Genomic DNA, 13823 nt, shown 5'->3' on the forward strand with positions numbered 1-13823 from the left:
TATTTAAAGTAAAAGTTATTTAACATAAAAAATATTCAAATTTTGCTATCATTCCATTTAGCCTTATTCATCTGCTGATTTACTTATGAAACTTGCTTTGCAATATTTTCAAATCGAAAGTACATTAGAAGCATGCCCGAATGAAAAAAAGGAGCAAGTTTAGAGTATCCTTCAAAAAAAGTGTGCGTAAAATCGTTCGGCTTGAAGAATGCATATGCCTGAAACCGATGAACCAAATGATATTAGTATCTTGTCCCTAGGATGCGAGTTAAAGCTGTAGATCTGTCACGAAACCACATATTTCACAGAAAATAACCTTAGGTGAACTAGCAAAAACATCCATCAGAAGATGTTACCGCGCCATACACAATCCTAACTAAACAACAAAATGTATAATATTTATAAAATTGGAGTAGCAGACGTAGGGGGACATCTAGTGTTTCATGTTCTTGTATTCAACTTCAGGTCAAAAAACAAGGCCATGATTCATTAGGACAGGAGAGCAAAGAATTAGCAAAAACCATAACAACGAGGTAAATTATTCAGAAACTGAGGAGAAACATCGAACAAACCATGAAAATCACGAGATTTGGGGAAGTATTTAGTGATCTTCAAGATTCCAGGTATACATAATTGCTTCTATTAGCTTCATATGAATAAGATAAAAACAACAGTACAAAAGTTACACTGTATATGAATGTAAAACATAATTTACAATTTTCACCAATTATTACATGTTGCCCAATTCTTGGAGGAACTAACAAACCCATACACAAAGAGGAAGGGAGCCCCCTTCCCCTAAAAAAAAACAACATTAATTTACCCTTTGATGGGTATCCTGGTGGATACCCGTGAAGGACAGCGATGGGACGCCCTTGGTCGCTTATTCGCAGAACATATTCTAGATACCTCTATTTTGCACTCTGACGACGCCTCGATGCATTTCGTATTAATTGATTAGTCATTCTTTGAATCCAATATATATTCAGTACCTCCGAAGAAAAAAAAGTTTTTTTTTTAAAGAATAATCGTATTCGTCTTTCTTGCCGTAGATGTGTGTAATGTTTTTGAAGCGTATTATTTTTTTTTGTGTGAAAGTAAAGGAGCAATACTAAACTAAAACAAATAGAGCTTATTCCATATATGAGAGGGGCTACCCCCTCCTTAACTTCTCACTCTTTACGCTAAAGTTTTCAGCTGAAAGCATAGCGCTGCATTGTGAAGCACTGTATTGCACAGTATTTCGATTTTATTATGAAACTAAAAATTGTATCATTTAAATCAAATGCAAATCAATAAGCTCTGAAAATGAGGAATAACGTATGATGTATGTGCTCAGCCTAAAGTTAGTTCTGTTGTGGTGCAGAGGACCAATTTTATGGGATTTATTTTACAACAGGAAGGTATTCCTCCCCCCCCTAAAAGATTAGAATCTTGAGCAAATTAGTTTTTGGAAATTTCTCCTAGTTGCTCGACGAATTATTCTTAGAGGAATTCCTCCTACCCTCTTCTGTTCAAGAACATCTATCAGTGTAAGTACACACGTCTCACCCCCAGAGTGGGGATGTGAAAAACATTAAAGTTGAATTTTCACTTCTGTTTGTTGGCTATAAAGGGAATGGTAGGTTATTTGAAAACTGCTTTCGTAGGGCACTGTATATTCATTGGACTTAACAAACGAATAAGGCAATTAAAACGAAATTTAAAGAGACAGTAGCTTGTGACTAGCGTGATCAGAGTGCGAAGATACGAATGAGTGACTAAAGGCATCCGAACGCTGTCCTTCACTGGTATCCACCAGAAACCCTTCAAAAGGGAAGAACCCGGAACACAACGGCACAACAATCAGGCAGACATGCGCAACCTCAATACCTGGGTCTAACTAGAGTGCGAGGGCGTCGTAGCTGCAGCAAACTTGAGAGATGAGAGGAAGCTCTTCCTTGATGCCTCGGGTTTCTGACGGCACAGACAGAATTAAGGTCTAACGTAAAACTGGATGTGCATTCAGTCTAAAGCTCAACCTTTCTTATGTAAACTTTCCTATGGAATTAGATTTTTCATAAGGAATATGAAAAATAGATCAGATCTTTAGAGAAATACATATAGATTTTTCATTCCCGTGCCCAAATGGCTGGAGTCTCGGTTAATTTAATATGTCTTCTGAAAGTTTATCTTGGTTGTTCGATAGATAATTCTTAAAGTAAATTACTTTTACCCTCTTCTATTCAACAATGTATATCGGTGCAAGTACACACATGTCTTACCCTGATGGGGGTCAGAACATGAAAATTTTATTCAGGTTGTGGTTCATTTGTCGTAAAAGATTGCTTGATGTTTTTATGCTGTTATTTTGTTTTTGTTGTTTCTTCTTTTTTGTGAGGGGGGGGGGGTCCCACTCTATCCTCCTTTTACAGATAGATTTAGTAGTTGGCCTAAGTAAAAAATTGCGAAGATTGTAAATTATATTTGCAGACATACGCAGTTCAACTTTTTGTCTGCTGCTCTGCGTTTACCTTATTCGTATAAAACTAATAGAAGCAGGTGCATACGATAAGGAATCTTGAGGCTCCCCAAATATTTACCTGGATTTCACACTCAATGTGTCTCCGTAATTTGTAAAAAATTGTCTTTTTGCAGTTTTGACAAATCTGTCGACCCCCTCTCTTCAATGAGCGTACTTGGCGTAGGCCCTACTTGGTAATTCTCTGGCGTACTTTTATGACCAGAAATACAACACAGGAACGTGAAATACCAGATTTCCACTTACTTTGTAAGTTGGATTCCCCGCTGTAACCTTATGACTGCTCATCAATTTATTTATATAAATTTTGTTAAGTCACATTAGAAATGACTCGTTAACATCGGCCGACGATGTCTGAAATTTGTCCTGGGTCACTTAAGTTTTATATCCCCTGTTGAAAATATGGTTTTGCGAAAGGCCTACGGCTACAACTCGCATCAAAAGTACAAGATGTTCATATCATTGGGTTTATTAGTTTAAGACACATATGCATTCACCAAGCCAAATTGCGATATTCCTCAGACCTTTTCCTAGAGGATTATCTAAACTTGCTTAAAAATTGAATTGGTACTTGTGTATTATATCGATCACACTCAAGAAGTGAAGTCAGGTTAATCCTAATGCAATATACCAAAACATGATGAAAATATAATACTTTTTTGAAAAAATTATGGGAACTACAACACAGAATTATAGAAAGTAGGCCGCTCAGAACGTAATTAAAATATACCTCCATAGTAATTTTTCTCACTCAGGCTAAGCTAATTTTAACCGAATACAAACAGAGAAACCGGTTTTACTCAGATAAATGATTTGAGTGTGGTCGTTATTATTGACAAGAACAATCGATTTGATTTTATTATTATGGCATGGTTCTGATGTATTTCCAATTAGAAACAGACAGTAAAGCAAGACGGATAATTGATGGATACAGCTGAGTCGAAAAATAGCAAAACTGTCATCTCGCGCTGAAACACTAAAACCATAGGGCAGCAGGAAAATATAAGGTACTTGTGTATTATTCAGAACACACTCAATAAGTGAAGTTAGGTTCTTTCGTGAAACAAACTACAATGCAGGTACATTTTAATTAAATATTTTATATATAAAGGTGATTAGGTTAGGTTCTCGTAAGAGTACAAAGTTATGTTGTGTCCATTGACGCACTGTTTTGTTGTGGACAACAACCCCTTATCCTGGAAAGATATAGTTGCCTCATTTTTAGTCTTTGGCAAATCCCAAATCTTCATTTCAAAATCCATGTTCAGACACTATCTTCTATTACTATGCGTAGCAAACTAAATTGAGTTTTGTCTTTGTGGCTATGAAACCGGATTTTCTCATAAAATGTGCTTGCATCATAGTTCGTTTCATGAAAGAAACTAACTTCACTTATTGAGTGTGTTCTGAATAATACACAAGTATCAAATATAATAACAAAACTGACACAACAAACATAAACTTCAAGTCCTTTAGCTTTTCTTTAACTCTACCTTATATTTCTTTAAATGGCATTTAGCGAAGACCCTAGTTGATTATCGGCTTTAAAGTTATTCTGCGCGCTATAATTGCCAAGACAATAAAACTAAACACGCAAGTACTTTCCTTTATTTTGCTTGACAACTAAACAAAAGGCAATTCTGGCACAGTTTTCTTCTTCTCTTTCACAACAAACTCAATGCAAGTACACTGCCAATTCACGTGGACATTCGCAAACAAACTCTAATTCTTTCACTAATTTTCTAGGCGGAGAATGCATTATACTACACTGAAACTAGAAAGGTTACCCACCTAAGGGTGAAAATTTTGCTTTGATGCCGTGAATTACACTAGTTTCACAATTTTTTTTTTGTTCATTTACCAAGTAACTATTGAGTTTTCAGCAAACGGACAAACCATGAAGAGAAAAATATTCTTTCATTTGGTATATAAAACCAAGCTGTGGTAGAACAAAGTGACGTTTTCACATTTCCAATCATGGTTGGCCTCTTAGGGGCCATCTAGTAAATGACGAATCTTAGAACATAGTAGCCAAAGATTTAAAAACGCGTTTAAAAAAACGTTAAGAGATGATGAAACACACGATCTTTTGACAGGATAGTATAACACACGTACTCTTGGAGGGCTATATCTCTGGCATATCGTATTTGAGTGACTCCATTGCATGATTCCTGTGTGTGATATATATGTTACCGTGTATGTCCAAAATTGGTGAAAATCGACATTCACCGGTGAAAGTCCGAAATACCTTTTTTCCTCCATGGATTTAGTCAGCGTTGCCAGTCAACTCTTTCAATCTAATGCAAGGTTTGATGATGACAGGATAGGTTAAGTTTTTAAACCCTTTTTGACATTTATAACCAAACTTTAACATATATAAACCTTTAGAACGACTTAGAAGAGCTATTTTATTCCTATAGTATATGCAAGTTCTTTTTTCTTTCTCCGTTTATTTATGTGTGTACAGTCACTGAAAACTCCATAGTTACTTGGCATGTCAAGAAACAGACTCAAATCAAGAGTGTAGGTCATCATAGCAAAGCTCAAATTTCACTCTGAAGGAAGGTTCTGTTAAGAGACTCCTTCGTCACCCCTAACGCTTACTGCTATAGTTTCTATTTCATACAGGTTATGTGGATGTCGATTAAGGTAAAATTTGTCTAAAAGTATCTTCGGTATTTGTCGGCTATTGAACACACCCAAAAAGTTAAATTAGGTTAATCCTAATAAAACATAACACAACAAGATGATAATAGAATATTTTAGAAACAAAGTTATGGAAACATAACCCAACACTACTTAACTCAACCTAACCTAACCCCCACCCCAATGTGCAAATATATAGCACAAATTATACAAGTCCAATGCATTCTGTCTAGTCCAATGCATTGTATCATCCATCGCTTGTTTTTGCAGCTATGAAACCGATTTTCTGAGTTGTAACTTAAGCGTAATTCTTGATTATGTTTCCAATAACTGACATGTACCGTATTTTCATTTCGGTACAAGAAAACTAATATTTGAGGTCTACAGTGTCGTTATTAAATATAAAAAAACAAACAGGTTTGTTTAAAAGAGAGTGATAAGCGAAGTTGAAACTCACAAAGGACAGGAAGTCCTTCATGTGAGACGACTCACATCCCTTACCCTCTTCCGACTTAAATTTCATAGTTCTTTCTAGCAAGTATTTTAGACTGCCGAAAAGACAGTCAGCTGGTATTTGTAAGTATCTTAGTAACCGATTCCCTTTCAAAACGTTTGAAATTCAGCTTTTGCATCCTTCAATGTAAATAGCAGGAGGGTTAAGAAGGTGGGAGGGGCATTTAGTTTCTATCCTCCATAGGATAGGGATTGGATATTTCAGTCCATTTTAAGTTTTAACGTTGGTTTCTTTTTAAATTGTTGTTTTTAAGTAGCATTTTCGAACTCACCCTGAATATGAGAGAGACTACCACCCTCTTAATCCCTTCACCAGTCGTTACGCTAAGATCTACCCTTTTTAGCAGGATACTTAAATACTTTGATTAAAAAAAAACTCCCGTTTTCCGTTACAGACATTGATAGTGAAAATTTGGACCTAAAGATGCACTTTTTGAGATTAAGGTACCTCCCTATCACATTCGAAGAAACCCTCTCAAAAAATTTACTACTACTGGATCGATACGATCATCCCTGGGATGGTTTATCAATTATGATCACCAGAATCACAGGAACTCCATGAGAAACTAGAATTCTCAGAACCAAATCTTCCCATGCACAGAAAGAACAACTAGGTTTCCTCCGTGAGAGCTGATGCACAATTATATGCCACATTACATATTTTTATAAAGCCCAAAATGAATCGACTCAGTTAAATGAAACTTAAGAACATGGGTTGCGTATATTTATCCGACTGAATGTGCCACTGCGTGGTATCACGGTACCTGGATCTGAAAAGCCTAATGTATAGTGATTCAAATGTTACAAATTGACTGACAATATCGGAATTCTTACTCGTTATGATTGTTCCCTCTTTAGGCAGAGATTGTTGTTTTATTTCGTAAAATAGCACTGAACACCGCTTTGCTGTGATATTACCTCTTTTGATACCTAAAAATGGCTCTAGAACTTGTAATTTTCGTTCAAATGACCCTTCTCCCGACATCCTAGGACCGTAAACAAGCATCCATGATTGCCCTTACCAGATTAAAATACAAAATTCGTTTTTTGAATAAGATCGTTAAAGCTCTGCAATAGATTCATTTGATGTACTGATTTTGATAGTGTAGTTTTATCAGTTTCAATAAAGATCAGTCCTCTCTTGGGAGGGGGGGGGTTAGGTATTTAGAGAACAATTAGGAAGACTTTATAATAACTCACAATTTTTTGCGGACAAGTTTTAAACTTAATGCATTGAAATATTTAAGGTCACAATAATCTTTTATGGCGCAGTATATTGATCTCTGCTTGATAATACGTGGCCATGGGTGAAAATCACCACATTAAGCAAAATAAACTTTTTGTATAAATTGCCATCAAAACTTCGGTTTTAGATTTTTTGGTCACTAAGCACAAATCGCTCCTTACTCACATTTCAGTTCAACGAAATGTTTGGAAAAAAAGTCATAACGCAGTCATACCCATCTTTGTTTCTTACTTTTCTACGAACCAAGCCTTTCAGGGAAATTCGATGCAAAAGCTATAAAATATAGAATACAACATTGAACCGCTTTAACTTCCATCTTCATTAAACCTCTGTTACTACTACTACTGTAATAGTAGCAATAATAGCAACCAAAAGCTGTTACCACCACCGTACATTGTTTTTCAAGCAAGTTTCTAGGTCAGACGTATAGTTTAAAATGGCAGAAACCCAAATATTTCTTTCCGGTTCGTATTTTTTAAATTAGTCTGACAGTACAAGTAATCAAAGCGGTCTATGATGAGAGAGAGCGATAATTCTATAATATGGATCATAAGTATATTTTTTCATTTGTTTATGACTTTATTTTGTGACAATGGATAAAGAGTGGAAACATAAATGTTTGGTAGCACATCCAGATTATCCAGCAAAACCCCAAAAATAGTTTATTCATTATTTGTCCAATTTACCACCCACAGTTCTTTCTTGCTGTTGTTTCCTTTCTATTTTTAATAGTTTTCCTTCATGACGCTTCTCCTTTCCTTAGACATAATTCTACAAGAGACATTGTTGATTATAGGATCCAAGCATTTGTTTCAACATTTTAGATAGTTCTCTGATTGTTTTCTTTTTTCTGCCGAACTCCTAGTGCATCAACAAAAAACAGTAAAATAAAAAATCTGGTTTCTTTTTCAATTTGGCATAAAAAATTGCTCAAGAAAACTTCTTAAATAATTCAACTATTTTGAAGCCCACCCAAACATCACAGAATAAAAACCTCAAAATCTAGACTTTCATAAAATCTAAAATCTACTTTTTTTTACATCTATTGACTTAAATCCGGTGCTCTTAAATATGCAAAGCACAAAGAAATATTGTTTTTTTTAAGATCTCTTAATGGTTGTTACTAAAGCAGTTAAAAATACAGAACAAAATAGATCTCCAACAATGTCAACCCAACCATTTTTAGTCAGTATAGATCAAAGAAAAATTTCTTTGAGTCGGAATAGATAAATGAAAACTAACATGACCAAGACAAAAAGAAAAAGAAAATAAAACCTAGCAGATAAGCATACTTTGACCCTTTCTATTATGAACACAAAAATGAGAATTCATCCTAACTGAAATTTCAAATCACGTGAGTTTGTACTATCTGAGAGATGCATATTATTCACACAACTTACTGGATTGTTCTGATTTCCCCTTGCAGATTCATGCAAAATTTCATAGTCTTTAAAAGAAGAAAACCTCGGCACATATTAGGTATATATGGCCCTTACTTACAGAGCATCTTCATTAAACCCACAAGTTGTCATACTCGAGTCACTGATACATCACATATTTTCTTAACATGGTGACCAGCCCGTTATTTAAATTGGCAAAAATAGTTCTTTAATTTCTGCAAACAACCAATGTATGTTTTGACATCAGCAAATTCATTAAAAACTCAGAGAAAAGCCAAACACAGAATGACTAGCAACTAGCTTTTAAAAATATATAAATAAAGCCATGAGAAGACAAAAAAAAACAATTTTCTGACATCATCCCGAAACCCACACACACATTAACATTCAGTTTTTGTTTCCCAGAGTGCTCGTATAAAGAACACACACACACACAAAAAGTAAAAATGCATTTTAAGCAGTTTTTGCTGTTATATCCCACATAAACAATAACAACTCACTTAAACTTTTAATACTGCTCGTTCAGTGCCATATGAGATTCAAATCTGGTCACTGAGGGGAGAAGAGGTTAATAGAAGCTTTATGTAAGGGTAACGATCAAAACAGAATAAAACTGTGCTTTATGCCACTATTTTTCAATATAATGGAAATCGCCCTATTTCTTTCCCATGCGCAATAATGTTAAGTGGCAAGTGAATATTCTATAATAAGGGCACAATGTAATAGAAACAAGTCGAAAAAAGTAAATAAGAAAGGTTCAATAAACCCACTATTTTTCCAGAATTCATCATACCAATAAAAAAGTGAAATTAAACAAAACAATTTCACAGAAACTACCTTGTTTTTAAGAGTATTTGATCAAAATCGACAACACGTTCTGACAAATACAATTACAAGTCAGAATTGAATAAGCCAGAGTGATAAGTTCGAATCAAATCCTAATCTCCAAAATGGATAACTGGGACAGTTGCTCTTACTTACCACCAAGTTTCGTTTAGTATGCAACAAAACATTGTTTAATATCTCAAGGACAAAAATTTCGGGACCCGTTCAACCTACACAAGTGGGATCAAACACAAATTCCTAAAAGGCAGAAAGACAATATTTTCTGTTACTTTCCATTAATTTCTATAATCACCACAGACGCCAAAATTGGTACGCACCCCCAAATACATAACTAGGAGATTAGTTTTTACTTGCCACCATGTTCGGTCGATATCACAGGCTACCCCTTCTCATAGGTCTTCGGAAAACATGCATTTAGGGACCTAATTACTCCCGCTCTCCCAGCAGGGGTTGAACTGCGTCTAGACAGCCTAATGGAATAGCTTGGACACTAAAATTTATTTTCTTGTCAAGTTGGGCTGAGATATGACAACCCTTTCTGGTATATGTGCAAACTCCAAGAATATGGGCCCTCTTTCTTTTCCCTCACTTATTAGTCAGATTATAGCTTGACTGATTCTGGCCCAAACCCTATCTGTGTATAAAATTTGAGAAAATTTGATCACAATCAAAAATTTCACGAAAAATCAGAATTCGGGATTTCCCGGATTCTAAAGATCTGAAAAGAAAAATACATATTTTTCTGTCTCGGGATATGAAGAAATAACTGCATTCTCTACGTGCGTTCGACATTAAATGATTCCTCAAAAATCAAAGCTAGAACAAGAATTACGATTTCTTAATTTACTTTTCAACAGTTATTTAATAGAAATCTGAAAAGATACAGAATTTTCTATCTCGGGGAACCCCCAAATACATAACTAGGAGATTAGTTTTTACTTGCCACCATGTTCGGTCAATATTACAGGCTACTCCTTCTCACAGATCTCCGGAAAACATGCATTTAGGGACCTAATTACTCCCTCTCTCCCAGCAGGGGTTGAACTGCATAGACAGCCTAATGGCATAACTTGGACACTAACTTTTATTTCTTGTCAAGCTGGGCTGAGATATGACAACCCTTTTGGGTAGATGTGAAAACTCCAAGAATATGGGCCCCTTTCCTTTCCCCCCACCTATTAGTCAGATTATAGCTTGACTGATTTATCTGATTTCTGGCCCAAACCCTATCTGCGTATAAAATTTGAGAAAATTTAATCACGATCAAAAGTTACACAAAAATTAGAATTCGGGATTTCCCGGATTCTAAAGATCTGAAAAGAGAAATACATGTTTTTCTGTCTCGGGATATGAAGAAATAGTTGCATTCTCTAAGCGCGTTCGACATTAAATGATTCCTCAAGAATCAAGGCTAGAACAAGAATTACGATTTCTTAATTTACTTTTCTACAGTTATTTAATAGAAATCTGAAAAGATACAGAATTTTCTATCTCGGGGAACGAGGAAATAATTCTACGCTCTACATGAGTCTGACATTAAATGATGCCTAAGAAATGCGCAGCTGGAAGAAAAATCATGAAAAATATCCAGAATTCGTGAATTCTTAACTACTTTTTCAGAATTATTTCCAATAAATCTGAAGAGAGATACAAACTTTTCGATCATGCGCGTGAGGAAATAATTGTATGATTTACTTGAGTCCCTAAAAACTTAAATTAAATGATCAACTAAACTAGGGATTAAATGATCCCTAAATATTTAGTTTCGAAGCTATGACAGTTTTGTCTTGTTTCTTTTTTATACTAATTAGTAGACTAGCAAGAAAAAATGTTTTTTTCTGAATAACTGCTGGAACCTAGCCAATATCTTAATAAATTTTTCCCCCGCTTCACGATCTCCATACCGAACAGAAGCCGTCCATTTTGCCAATTACCATCGTCCAGTCACAGACCATGAAAAAGAAAAAATAAATAAAACTGCAAAAGCAGTAGCGTTTCTCCGTAACATAGTTCGAAAGGGAAAAACAAACTGGATAATTCGTTCTAGTATGTTCAGTTCCCGGGAAAAATATACAACGTATTACCTCTTAAAATTGAATTTTCACTTTCCAACTCCCGAATCCGACTATTTAACTCTTCGATTTTCAGCTTGAGTTCATCCACTTCCTCTCGAACAGCGTGAATCAGCCGATCTTTAACTATGTCCTGCAACGCAAATATTAATGACAAACAATGGAAATATAACTTGAATGAGCAAGGTCCGTGGGAACATCACAACCAGTTGATATCATAAATAACCGTCAATCAGCTCTTCTATGGGAGTAAGCACACAGAAAATATCTTCCCTACAAATTGGTAGGCCTATTTCCAAGTATTTAGTATCCCTTTTTAAAAAGAGAGATATTAGGAATTAATATATTAAAGTAATTCCGCAAAACCCACATTTTTGAAATAGAGAATAGGAGAGAAAGAAAGTTAAGAGAAAACAAAATGCAGACCATTTCGACTGACTGATCTTTTTAAACGATTATTTTACAGACCGAAGTAAAAACTTCAATGAATCAGCAAAATATTGATAAAAACACATAATAAACTCAGTTTACTGAACACCCAGACGCACTCGAGGGCAACTCCCTTGCTCTTCCCTTGTGAGCATGACGCATTTGCCTCACTATACGTCTCTAGAAAAAAAGATACGGATGGATCACAAAATATTATTAAAGAGGTTTTTTAGGAATGTTTTTCAAATAAAAGCAGCGAAAAAGAGAAACAAGAGTAAGAAAGGGAGGGGAGAAATGATGAAGATAGGGGTTTAAATTAGCTTCTTTTCACCCTTATTAAACCCAAGAGGTGGCGTACTATGTCACTTTGCATGTACAGGTAAATAAACTGTGACAGTGTGCACCCAAAATAGAAAATATATAGTCCTTCTAGATGAGAGAATGTAAGACAAGAAATAATCCACAAGTAGAATTTCTTTTGAGAATAAGCCAGTTTCTCTAGACATGGAAATAACAAAAAAAAAAAAAAAAAAAAGGAAAAGAAAACTTCATCTCAACAAAAATTGGGTTGTTCACTTTCAAAAACGATTTGTATCATTTGGCACGAGCTACGACTGGCGTGCCATGCGTGGCGCGTGGCCCAGATACATAATATTGTTTTTGTATTTTTTAAGTTGAATAAAGAAAAAGTTGAAGTTGAAGTTGAAGTTGTAACTAGATCATGCATTGCAAAGTTATCTTTATGTCTTTGCTTTTAAGTGCTGCCACTTGTTGATTAGCGGCTTGGTCATTTTGTCATGGCACTTGCCGTGACAAAATTATTATTTATCAGTACCACATTATTTTAAAAATTGTTCAAAAGGACAAATAGGGTCCTTTAGTGATATTTCTTGTGTTCCGAAAGAGAAAAAAGGCGGGAGGACTGTCATTAACTTAATAAAAGGTCAAGCTAGGCTATGCCCAGTCCCTGCCCTAGATCCAGCGTTTAGTTTCTCTTTTAACATTCTATATTTTCTAATATTTCATTTGGTTAAGATATTGCTTCCAACGTAGAAAAGGGGTTTGACCTTGAACATGGACAATCATTAAGGGCGTTTAAATAAATTTTAGTCTTTATTGCTTCATCTCAGTGAATAAAAGTCAATTTTTCTGGATAATAAAAAGTTACATATCACAACGGTCGGTTGACGCGATTTATAGATGAACAGGCAGAGCATGGGACTTCATTGGATCCAGTTATATGAAGCATAGTCCTGCCACTTTCGAAGTATAAAAAATAAGGGCACAATCCCAGATAATAATTATGGAGAGGCTTTTTTAGGGGGAGGAGGGGCGCTTGCCTCGAGCGCAGAAATTTTAGGGGCACAACATTTCCAAATCGAAATGTAAGTGTGAAGGAGATACGAATCAACGAAAAACCATATCGTTATCCCTAGTAATTTATTCTAGTTTCAGCTATTATTTTTAATAGCTTTTAAGGCTTTTTTTAAATTTTTTAAAGCTATTTTTAATAGCTTTTCAGACACTTTTAAGGCGATTCCTAGCTATTTTTGGGCATAATAGTGATTTTTCTGCCTCGTTATAGTATTCCGGAATTTTTTATTTGTTAAGAGAACTTTTCAGGTTAAAGATTAAACTAGGATACATTTGAAATCAATCTCAAAGGTAAAGTCTTTAAATTTTCTATCGTCAACTTTTCAAAAACTTGGAAATCAGTTTACAGGGTTTTGACGGAAAAGGCAAATGAAGACAAAAATCTATTTAGCTTTACAACAACTTTTTCCCTTGTCAGGTTTCTATTATGTTTTGGGGGGGGGGGGGCTAGAGAGCCACAGAAAGTATATGACAAAACTATATGTCACTGCTAACACGACCAGATGTCAATAATATTTAATATGTAACATACACAATGAAAAGTCCTCGATAACAGTTTGGATCAATTTTCATCCCAACAAAACTTTTCGTAAGAAGGCTAATTTGAAATACACAGCTGGCAAACAAAATTAAGAAAAAGACCGACTACTTGTTTTTCTGCACGTAAAACAAGAGTAATTTTAGAAGCAGTGTAAATATTTATAAGCCTTTCATTTTGTTTTTTTCCCTTCTTTTCCCTATTGAAAGGACAGGAAATGTCCCGCTTCTGAATGATT

The 13823-nt window shown here is 35.1% G+C and overlaps 1 protein-coding gene across 2 annotated transcripts in view; it reads right to left on the bottom strand.

The window, feature by feature from the left end:
- Positions 1-13823, bottom strand: part of LOC136037203 (TSC22 domain family protein 1-like) — a 98366-nt gene that overhangs the window by 17077 nt on the left and 67466 nt on the right. For both annotated transcript variants that reach the window (XM_065719780.1, XM_065719779.1), the window contains exon 5: positions 11257-11377. In XM_065719780.1, the coding sequence (XP_065575852.1) occupies positions 11257-11377 (121 nt within the window). The remainder of the gene's footprint in view (positions 1-11256; positions 11378-13823) is intronic.

Source organism: Artemia franciscana, chromosome 16 (assembly GCF_032884065.1).
Source record: "Artemia franciscana chromosome 16, ASM3288406v1, whole genome shotgun sequence".
Lineage (NCBI taxonomy): Eukaryota > Metazoa > Arthropoda > Branchiopoda > Anostraca > Artemiidae > Artemia > Artemia franciscana.